Raw genomic sequence first — 12629 nt, 5'->3', positions numbered from 1 at the left:
ATGCCGGACTGCCTACATAGTCTCTATGCTGATGACACTGTCATATTTACAAGACATTTTAATATTCATGCAGCTCATGCCCTAAATATATTAACATAATGGTCAACCAAATGGAGGTTAAAAGTAAACGGCGAAAAATCTCAATTGATGGTCTTTACTAAACGTTTTCTCAGGATTATAGACCAACTGAGTATTCAAAACCAAATAATACCTTTTACCACATCAGTGAAATATCTTGGAATACTTCTAGACAGGCATCACATTCAACACATAAGAGACAAAGCATTTCAAAGATACATGGCACTCTAAAGTCTGACTTCAAGGAAAGCAAAAGTCCTGCTGTATACATCAGTCATCAGATCATACATCACTACTGCTGTGAGATATGGGGCCAAGCTCATCTTCGCCACCTGAAGAGTCTGGAAGGAATTCAGAACAATCACTGGTGCACACTACCTCACGAACAATGTCAAACTCTACAGCGAACTTCATGTACCCTTCCTGGTTGCTCATATTCAAGATCTACAGACTACAAACAGGAATAAGCTACTTCATCATGCCAACCCTTTACTAAGAGAAATAATATAAATTCAAACAAAATACTTCCGAATAATTTCAATAATTTCGAGGGAAAAATTGTTCCGGAGCCGGGTATCGAACCCGGGACCTTTGGTTTAACGTACCAACACTCTACCACTGAGCTCCGGAACAATTTTTCCCTCGAAATTATTCAAATCAACTTTACATGGAGTTATACCTGAAATCTTGATTTGCAAAATACTTCCGTCTTTCACGGTCTTAGTAATCAACTTTCTTTAACAAAACCTATTTACATTTCAATTTATAAAATCATATTTTTGTAAAAGGCAGGGGTCCAAGAGACCTGGTACTTTTAATAAAAACATCTTAAAACTAAAAAAAAAAGGTGGATATGTTGACAAATAGCGCAACAATTGCTGTATCTGTTTCAATAAATATTTCCATGCAATTGTGCTTTATTCTATAAACGGCCCCAGGGAAGATCACTTTCTGGACGGCCTCGTAATTGCGGTCGAGTGGCCAAAGTTTCTATAAGCACTTCTTTTGACATTATTAACATGGTGGAAGAAAAAAATGTAACTTTATTATCTGCCACCATCAGAACGTTTGCTTGTGAGCGATATTATTTTACTTGGCTGACAAAATAAGGAACACAAGTGCAAGGAGAAAATGGAGAGAAAAACAGGAAATCATACTACAATATCCCGCATTTTTCCTTTATTTCATTTTTAATCATTCAAAGTACATAAATATCATGATGTATCATCTACAATGTGCAAACTGCAAATCTCAATATATTCTATGTATATAATGCATACATACGTGAGTAGTGAAATAGATACATATAGAATGAATCTCTTTGTTTAATATTTATTGTGTCTTATTCAGAATCGTGTTGGAAAAAAAACTTGGCAAGATTTACACATACTTACATATTTTGCATTTTGTGGTAATCTATTTAACATTTTATTCGGATCTTTACATCAATTTATAAAGAAAAATACATGTATGTTGCGACAAGACCTGTACAGTTGTGTCCAGTGATTCACACTAGGAGTCCGCTAGCAGGATGTATGAAGTTAATAGAAAACGAGATGAAATGAACAATTATTCTCAAAATATGCATATATAATAATTACATAATAGGCTACATCACATCCAATTGTTGATTGAAGTAAGATGTACTTGAAACATGATAGATTACGTTACAATTTTGAGCGAAATACGAAACGTGAATTATTACAAAACAGGAAAAAGAACAAGTGGCGCCAAGACCAACAACGACCAGTTCTGAAGATGACCCATAAATAGATCGAAACATGTAAAGGAGGTACAGGAAAGTCTTACCATACATATTCTGAAATTTTATTTTATTAGGGTTAGTAATGTATCAATTGTAAATCCTTGAATTTTATTTTTATATAATACGTTCCTCGCCTCGCTAGCCCCAGTGGTCTTTGACTTATAGTCATTTCTGAATTATTTCATTGACCTAAAGCAACATTAAAAAAATTATGGTTTATTTAACGACGTTCGCAACTGCAGAGGTTATATCAGCGTCGCCGATGTACCGGAATTTTGTCCCGCAGGAGTTCTTTTACGTGCCAGTAAATCTACTGACATGAGCCTGTCGCACACTTAAATGCCATCGATCTTGACCGGGATCGAACCCGCAACCTCGAGCACAGAAGCCCAGCGCTATACCAACTGCGCTACCCGAGGTCGACTAAGGCAACATTATATTATACCACTTTCAAAATCGAAAAAAAAAACTTGATGTCCTGTACAGGATTCGAAACCAGAACCGCAGCTCCCATAATTTTATATTAAATTAGCAGAAACAGAATTCAAAAAATGTTTATAACTAAGAAAAAATTTTTACTGCAATGTTTAAAATATGAACATTAGCGATTTTAAAATTATAAAGCAATAATAGGGAACATAACTAACTCTATTCTCTTCTGAAACAAAGCCAGATGTGTAGTAAGGGAAAATGCAATAATTTGCACATGTTTGACAGAGTGTCATTTTATGAGTGTTTATTCAAGTGCACAATGCATTTCACGGGAAGTCAATTACATCGTTTCCAATTTTAATGGCGGACGGACCCAGTTAATTCCCACACCTGGACAATTGAATGATCAATCAAAGCTATTTATATCGCCCCGTTTCATCAGGATAGCGAAAGCATCCGTTACATAGCAACCTGTTGTTCCCACCCCTTGTTGAGTGATGCTCAGATGTTTCAAAGCAATTCATTCTGTTCGTTGATGTAAAAATGGATTAATATTATCGTTACGCTTTCAACGGTAAATGTATTCCATTACCAGAAGAAGAAATCCAGCAACCAGTAAAATTAAGTGTGGCTCTTGCATCACAAGACACAATGCAAAGAACAAAGTTTCAACAAGATCTCTCGAATATAATTTAATATTAATGCCCCAGGACGGAAAAACAAAATTTAATTTAAAGTTTTCTTTAATTGAAGACCTATCTTTTCGAAGGGGCTAAGAACCAAAAACAAGTTTCTGAGATAGTGATGAAAAACGCAGTATCAAAATGTATCTTCTGCTATCTATATTGAACATTAATCTTTTGCAAATACATTATGTTATGCACATTTCATTTGTTACTTTTGAATCTTATCTAGTCACCGTTAAGCAAGATAATATTACGCTTAAATGAACCCCACCAATAATTCACTCTTTAAAAGTGCCGTAATCCAATATTTCAAGATCTAGCCAGATTTATCACAGTATGGAGAAAAGAAGAAGTAGTAAAACAAGAAAATGTTGATCAAACAAAAAAAATATATATATTAATCAAATATTTTATGCGTTACAGAAATTTGTTTCTTATTATGTAACGCAGAAGAGGTGAAGATATTCTAAAGATATTATTGTTGATATCAGCCTAGATAGTATATACACACATTGCTCGGCCTTATAGGCTTTGACGGTAACAATTTTTGTCAGGTTTACTGTGCTGCCATCTAGTTATTACATAAGGAGTCACGTCATAACTCCCATTTGAATTGCATTAGCGACTGTACTGCTATCTTGTGTTCATTTACGACGGACTGGTGGCGATCCTGGCGGTTGTTCTCTTCAAAGTGCTATCGATTTTAACATAGGAATAAGCAATCTGTTATATATATATAATCTAGGATATCAGTAATCACAGTTAAGGAACAAAATAAATATAGGTAGAACCGTCGATTGTGTTGTTGCATTTCATCTCTCTGAATCTGGACATAACTGTACAACCTATTGCAATTTATTATCACTTGAAAATGAAGTTAACACCAAAAATTCAGTGGATCTACAACACGTGGTCTTCATTTCCCTTATTTACGCATTGCTTATGATTAAGCAAGTTTTAAACAGACTACGAATATTTCAGATTCTTTTTACTTGTACGACACAAATGGACGATGAAGCATCAGTAAAAGCAGTCTTGGTTACAGACAAACTGTAAAGGAACGCTGACTAACAGAATACGCTGAGACTTGATAATAGTTTGTACTATAAGTTCAGTGTACGGGAATGGGCCATAAAAAGGATGCTACAGTATGATGTTAGCCTGAGGCTAACGCAGGTAACAAAATGTGCTTCCTCTCGTTTGGCCGTTGCATCACAAGACACGATGCAAAGAACAAAGTTCCAATAAGATCTCTCGAATCTAATTTCATATTAATGCCCAGGAAGGTAAAACAAAATTTAATTTAAAGTTTTCTTGAATTGAAGACTATCTTTTCGAAGGGGCTAAGCACCAAAAACAAGTTTCTGAGATAGTGGTGAAAAACACAGTATCAAAATGTATGCTGAGGTGCCTCCAACACCATCTTTAGTCGCATGAATGAATCACAATTGAGCTACAACACTCTCTCTGTAGGCAAGGGTCCAAGAGACCTGGTACTTTTAATAAAAACATCTAAAAAAACTCTCTCTGTAAAAAGAGGCTGGCTGAAATGTGATTAAATCAAAGTGATTGTTGTAGCCTGCATGAAGATCTCTCGAATCTACTCGTAATTTAATATTAATGCCCCAGGAAGGAAAAACAAAATTTAATTTAAGGTTTCTGTTTAACTGAAGACTATCTTTTCGAAGGGACTAAGCACCAAAAACTAGTTTCTGAGATAGTGGTGAAAAACACAGTATCAAAATGTATGCTGAGGTGCCTCCAACACCATCTTTAGTCGCATGAATGAATCACAATTGAGCTACAACACTCTCTCTGTAAAAAGTGACTGGCTGAAATTGATTAAATCAAAGTGATTGTTGTAGCCTGCATGAAGATATCTCGAAATCTAATTTAATATTAATGCTCCAACAGGGAAAAAAACAAAATTTAATTTAAAATTTTATTTAATTGGAAGTACTGTTTTTTCGAAGGAGCTCAGTACCAAAAACAAGTTTCTGAGATTTTAATGAAAAACACACTATCAAGAGCATGCTGAGTTGTTTCCAATATCTTTAGTCGCATGAATAAGTCACAGCTGAGCTATGTTTGAACCATTTAGCATGATATTCTCATATCGATGGACGTCCCTTAGATTTAATAAAATGAAACTCGAAAAACTGGCACTTAGCTCCTTTGGAACGATAGACTTCAATTAATTCTTTTTCTCGATATCACAGATATATCGAAGAATAATAGATATCTGAATAATCATATAATTAAATTACTTTGTCACGACATCGCAAGGCAGTTGTTCAATATGAACTATAAATTCTGTAAATACAGATCTTTGCTATATAATTTTAATACGATTTTTATGTTCTTTCCTATTTGACTGGATTTTCAAACTCTAGTCAAAGTTTCAATATTCTGTTTTGGAATTTCTGATGTTATGTCGAATAAGGAAACGTCTCGAGAAAATGTGTAATCACTTCAAAAATTTAAAGCATTTATTTTAATTATAAAGTACACAGTCTATATGAAAACTCAAGCATTTATAATAATAAATACACCTTTCATGCAAATAAATTACAAGAATTAAAGCATTGCAACAGAGGATAATATACGTACTGTGCCATACTTTTAAATACTCTACAACTTGAAACAATTTGTTGAAAATATCTCCGCCTCTTGGCCTTCCGCGGGTACACTCATCTTCTACGTCTCAGGGGACTTAGAGGGCTTTGTATTAAAGTCATAGCCTGATGTATCGTCCTAGCATCAATTTATTATTCCATAAAATTTCGTTAAATAAGACAATGAAGACCATCAAGCAGTGATTTCGTATATTCAACTACATCCATGCACTTCCACATCAGTGAACTAATTAAAAATTCTGTTAAAGATGATATTTTCCTCCAATTTTTACCAAATCAAGTAATTGTGTTTATAGCAGACGTACAATAAAGGGTAATACTTGATTTTGTAATGAGAATATTTACATATTGTGGTTGAAACTAATTTTTTTGCTTCAAATTGTTTCATTATTTAAAACATTTTGCTTGTAATTAAGTATACTGTGTCGTAATGAATTAAATTAAACATAAGCTTCGGATATTGTGTTTACAGAAATTTCTCTCTCACTAGAGAAAACATCATGCGGAAAAAAAAATCTTGCGTCTTATTTAAAATAAAAAAAAAACTATACAGCCTTAGTATAATGTCTAACCTTTCTGATATGTGGCACAGTTTGTAGTTTACACAAGGAAAAACTTAGATTTCAAGATTACACGAAATATAAGCATTTCCGTATTCAGTAAGTGAATTTTTTTTACTTGGTTATTTAACGACGCTGTATCAACTACGAGGTTATTTAGCGTCGATTAGATTGGTGATAGAGAGATGATATATTTGGCGAGATGAGGCCGAGGATTCGCCATAGATTACCTGACATTTGCCTTACGGTTGGGGAAAACCTCGGAAATAACCCAACCAGGTAATCAGCCTAAGCGGGTATCGAACCCGCGCCCGAGCGCAACTCCGGATCAGTAGGCAAGTGCCTTAGCCGACAGAGCTACGCCGGGGGCTAGTAAGTGAAATCATTTCTATAAATTTATGAGAAATGGCCAAAAAAAAAAAAAGCGTTCCATATATCTAAAAATTACGGTGCTTAAACACATCAAGAAACTTACAAAATGTGTCAGTACATTCCTCATTACTCAAGAATTTCTCTGATGTATGTCATGTGTATTTATACAGAGAACAAACTGACTTGGAACCCGAGGCTCTATGATTGGATTACAAATTATTGTCTGTGCCATTAGATAGAATTTGAATTATGGTTTATTTAACGACGCTCGCACCTGCCGAGGTTATATCATCGTCCCCGATATGCCGAAATTTTGTCCCGCAGGAGTTATTTTACATGCCAGTAAATCTGACATGAGCCTGTCACATTTAAGCACACTTAAATGCCATCGACCTGGTCCGAGATCGAACCCGCAACCTCGGGCACGGAAGGCCAGCACTATACCGACCAGGCCGACTGATGATTAAATATTTCTACCATCCAATAATACAACTAAAATTGCAAAGAGCTTTTATATTATTAAGGGCAGAAATTCCCAGGCGAAGACACACAGATATGAGGATCATACTGAAAGTCATGAGCAAGTTATAATTCTCAATTTTTATTTTTTAGACAAACCAGGTACATCATCTTAATCTACAGACTTTTCTGTCACTTTTCAACATAGTCTCCATTTCTTTGCACATATTTTCCCCGCCGTTTTGTAAGTTTGAAAATTCCCTTGCCGTTTCATCTTCCCGAAGACATTGCTTTTGGATGTCCTCCAGCGTCTCGTAGCGTTGGCCTCGCAGCTGCTCCTTTACAGAATCGAAAAGATGACAATCGGAGGGTGCCAAGTCGGGACTGTAGGGAGGTTGCGGAAGAATTTCCCACCCAAATGTTCTGATTTTCTTCACGGTGACACGATCAGTGTGAGGCCACGCGTTATCATGTTGCAGGATGATCTTCTTCCAGGGCATTTCTCGCGCAATGCACGACGGAGATTCAAAACTGTCTGAATATAGCGGACAGCATTTATGGCCTGTCCAGGTTCAAGAAATTCAACCAAAATACATCACAAAACTCATCAACTCTTTCCTTGTTGCGTTCCGTGGAGGCATTTCGAGGGCAACCGCTACGAGGCTCATCTTGGATGCTCGTGTTCCCATCTCCTAACACTGCTGGCGCCCATGCACACATCTCCGTATGCACGCTGAAGTCTGAGGTGAATTTCAGCAGCAGATTTTCTTCTTTAACAAGGAATTTAATGACAGCATGCTGTCGAAACGAACCATTGTTGTCGACCATTTTGCAAACATTGCCTGTGGTGACATGATAGAAGTTAATGACGTCACAATATATCAATACTTAGTGTAAAGTCTGTAGATTATGATCATCTAGTTTTTGTCACATTGTTGAAATTGAAATTATAGCAATGTGTTCCTCATGACTTTCAGTACGACCCTCTGTAAATACGATAAATTTTTCGTTTTACTACGAAAAGCGATAAACATTGGATGGTAAGTGCTGCTATACCTCAGATTATGCTAATTTTAACTTCATGTTATTTAAAATGTTAAAATCGGTGTCGAATGTAGCAATATTTCCTCATAACTTGTAATTTTAAAGAGTTTATAAAATTAGTAATTTTGGACGCTAAAATATGGTATGGTAATTCCAAAATTTCACTAAATTTTGACCTTCTTTCAGTGGAAAAATGGCCGCAGTGAAATGGCCCCAATTTGTGCGCATGCTCAATTCAACACAAGTGGTAGCTTATGAGAATAGATGGATCGGGGAATGCAATTAAGAATTAACCCTATTAGATGAATATAAGCAAAATGATAAAACTGTGTCACTTATTTTCACATTACCCTTCTCGATACGTCTGCCCGATATTTAAATTCTTTCAACTTAAGACGTGGAAACCATGGAAACCACTGAACCTACTTTTCTTTGTTCTCATTCAGATTTAAACCTCTAGTTACATCGTTCATTTCCAAAGCCACAGTTTGAGAAACCAAGAATTTTGTATCCAATATTTTTAAAACGATATTCTGAGACAAAGGAGCAGATAGTTTCAAGGATAGTTAAGTACGGAATCACTGCAGGTAAAGTAGATGTTACAAACACTCTTTATCTTTGACTAAACAATAAGTGAATCTTTGGCTGTGATGCTATGAGGTAAGCTGATTGTAAGGTTGACAACAAAAGAAAAAAAAAACACTTAAAAACAAGATATGTAACAACTTGTATTTTGATTCCATTCCCAGTATTTTCTGTACAGAAATTGTAGTGACAAGAATACTACGCAATACTGTTACAAATAATCGATAGTGCTATGAAAACGATTACTAATCGATATGTATTTATATTTAATATTGTATATCTTTAAGTAGGAGCGAAATAATGTTTGGGAATAATATCACTAGAGTAATTAGAACACAGCCTGTTGTAGGCATGTCACACAGTTACGACTGACCAAGTATTAAAAAATTACAAGGACTTATTTTTCTTAAAAGAATTATCTCTTAATAAAAGTCACATGTTATTTTTACCCAAATATTACTCGCTCCTTACCTGTAGTCATCACAAATTCCACAACGAACTCATCTTCATAGCATTTTCGTCGCATTTTCTTCTCTGTTTTCTTGTCTCACTGCTGTCATCTCGCCACATTAACAAACTGTAACGTTAACACTGTTTCTCAAAGCCATAACTTTCTAGAATTCCCTCAAACTATGGGCTGGAATATTTAATCAAATTCTTCCTTCATTAGAAGTAACTGAATCACCAATATCTGCCACTGTAGCCACTCTACAATGTGTATTTTGTTTGCTTGTTGCTGTCCTCGGGAAAGAAAATGTAGTGCGTGTAATATCAAGTAATACGAAGGATATTCATTGCAATTTATAAAGCAAGCACGAGCTCTGATTGTTAAAGGCTTTCTTCAGATCTATTAACAAATTATCTCTAAGTAAAACAGTTTAATTTTCTTTTGTCATAATGCTGGTAATGGAAACTGTATTTATTTATCTCAAAATTAAGCCCGTGTCCACTTTATGACAAAGTATAAACTTTGTTGTATAAAATAGAACTTCTCTGAAATAAGTTTCTCTAAAAACAAGGAAACAACAAAACAATCCGCGTAACGTGTAGCGGAAAAGAAGAAACGTTGTTTATTAATGGCTTCCATAAAATAACAGCACATTATGCAACGAGCCTATAATGGTAGTAATTAAGACGCGAGTATGTTTATGAAACGAGCGCAAGCGAGTTTCATAATTTTCATACGAGCGTCTTAATTACTATCATTATAGCCTCGTTGCATACGACTTTTCATGCTCGACCATATTTCTAACTTGAAATTATTCATAAGTTTTCATGTTATTCTTATCTGACTGAGGAGCGGAACTGACCTTGTCCAATACCTCGTAAATTGTGAGATGTGCGCAGACGCGAAAGTATTGATTTTTTTCGAGAAACAAATGTCGACATTGACCTTGATATATCTAGAGAGCAAAATAAACATTAATTTTGATATAATCTTGAAATTGAATTAGACATAGAAAAACGAGATGACAAATTGAATTTATTTGAATATTATTTACAATTAACGCTAATTATTATAATAACAGAACTAGTTGCCTTTCGATTACATATCCGAGAATAATCGATACTTGCGCTCTCATATTGCTATAATGGTATTTTCTGATTGGTGGAACACCTGAATTTTAATGAATAGGTGTACTTTAATCAGGTCCATTAAAGGGCTACTACCAGGTGTGTAATTACTACATTTCGGCATGGTCGAGCATAATAGTACATTATGCAACGAGCCTTTAATGATAGTAATTAAGACGCAAGTATGGATGTTTATGAAAGAGCGCAAGCGAGTTTCATAATATTCATACGAGCGTCTTAATTATCATTATAGGCAAGTTTCATACGACTTTTTATGCTCGACCATATTTCTAACTTGAAATTATTTAGATGTAGACATTTTATTTGCATCTGACAAGATCGGAAGTGACCTTGTTCTAGGTCGTGAATTGTGAGATGTGCGCAGACGCGAAAGTATTGATTTTTTCCGAGGAACAATAATGTCATTGACCTTGATGTAATCCCGTTAAACTTGATATAACCTTGTTTATTGAATTCGACATTGAAAAACGAGATGACAAATTGAATTTATTTGAATATTATTTACAATTAACGCTAATTATTATAGTAACAGAACATAACCTTCTGCGACAGTATTGGATTTCCAGCCTCCGTGACTTTTCGCTAATTCTCTTTCGATTGCATATCCGAGAATAATCGATACTTGCGGTTTTATAACGGTACAAAGCTGACTTGTCATTGGCTGAACACCTGTAAGCTGAGTTGTCATTGGCTGAAAACACCTGTACTCTAATGAGTAGGTGTACTTTAATGACATGCATTAAAGGACTGCTACCAGGTGTATAATTACTACATTTCGGCATTGTCGAGCATAAAAATATTTAAAATTTTTATGTAGGAACGATAATATAATAAAAATCTTACTAACAAAACTCTGCAATAATTAAGAACATTTGCAAAGGAAGAAGTGTATGAAGATGTACAGTGGCCACAGTCGTACATTCATTTCCATTTTGAGGGCACAGGTACCCGAAAATCTGCACTATTGATGAGGTCCTGCTATCAAACAGTTCTAAGTATAAGATATCTTTGGCTGAAAACTACGATGGCCGTTTGTTACTGCAAACAAAGGAATCAACACAGTGACTAAAACGTTGTAAACGAGGTCACAGTTTACGTGGCTTTGCTAAGGAAGGCAAAATGTGAACTGATGCAACTAGGACCAACCTCTCTAGAGAGGCATCAAGTGACGTCACACCTGGAGGCACTGGGAGCTGCGGCCGTTGCCCCTGAGGATGGTCTTCATCAGCTGGTGATGGGGCACGTCTTTCTCGGTGGAGATGACGGCCTCCCCCGCCTCCTTCAGCCCCACGTCCATCAGCTCAGCGTAGCCGCTCTCGTCACTGACGTTGTCTTCTTCCTCGACGGCTCCTTCAACCCGTTCCGCCGGCGTCTCCATGGCGTCGTCCTCCTCCGACAACGAGTCCAGCTCTGACACCTCCCCTGCGCACACAATGTTGTTAACTTTTTAGGCCCAATTGTATAAAACTCCCTGACTAAAGATCAACTTTGATCGAAGATCGAAAAGTAAACCGAGTTCAGACACTTTTTCTATTGTATAAAACTTTTCTGCGATCAAATTACCTTGGTTCAAATGCAATCTAAGTTCACGTGAAAAGGATATGGCATCATCGCATAAACAGGTGAATTACGTGATGCGCGGACCATGTTATACAGGTTTGTTCAGTGTTGCCAATCTAGCGATTTTAACTCTTTTTCAACAACAATTTCTTTTAACTTTTATATTGCCTAAATAGCGATTTAGCGACCTTTTTAGCACCCGACAGTGACAAAATTTAATCTTTCTTTGTTGATAATGAGAAATCTAACGACTTTACAACTACTTTTTCGTGACTTTCCGTATTACACTCTGTTGGAGACACTGGTTTTTTTTTTTGCAATGTAAATAATGGCGGACAATAAGAAGAAGGTTGACTGTTCTCCAAGTTGTTATCATGTTATGGTGTTTGATACTGCTAAACATAATAAAGCTTTATAAAACGACAATTTTCATTTAGTAATACAGTTAATTGAACATTTATGAATGTACCTATCATATCCATTAATGATTAATGGTTGTTATAAACATAATATAATTAGGCCTATAGGTTATGTTATTTGATACTGCTGAACAGATAGAGTCTTATAAAATATAAGAATGTTTGTGTATTAAGGCAAGAAATTGAAAGAAATATATGTAAATGTACCTAACATATCTATTAATATTAATAATAATGGATATTTTATTTGCACAATCTGTCACTCATACATTTCAAACAGAAAAGAAATAACTGAACTTGGATCATCTAACTTAATCGGAGAAATTTCTTCAGTCAAAGTTGACTTTAGTTTGAGACAAATTAACCTCAGATTAGACTTTATACAACACAAAATTCCAAGTTCAGCTGAAACAAGGATCAATTTAACCTCTGATCTA

The 12629-nt window shown here is 35.5% G+C and overlaps 1 protein-coding gene across 2 annotated transcripts in view; it reads right to left on the bottom strand.

Moving 5' to 3' along the window:
* Positions 1–1242: 1242 nt before the first annotated feature.
* The window catches only part of LOC138695771 (uncharacterized), a 733436-nt gene continuing 722049 nt past the window's right edge, over positions 1243–12629 (bottom strand). For both annotated transcript variants that reach the window (XM_069819953.1, XM_069819952.1), the window contains one exon: positions 1243–11635. In XM_069819953.1, coding sequence (XP_069676054.1) covers positions 11385–11635 — 251 coding nt within the window. In that variant the 3' untranslated portion in view covers positions 1243–11384. The remainder of the gene's footprint in view (positions 11636–12629) is intronic.

Source organism: Periplaneta americana, chromosome 3 (assembly GCF_040183065.1).
Source record: "Periplaneta americana isolate PAMFEO1 chromosome 3, P.americana_PAMFEO1_priV1, whole genome shotgun sequence".
Lineage (NCBI taxonomy): Eukaryota > Metazoa > Arthropoda > Insecta > Blattodea > Blattidae > Periplaneta > Periplaneta americana.
This window is presented reverse-complemented; position numbering and strand designations above follow the sequence as displayed.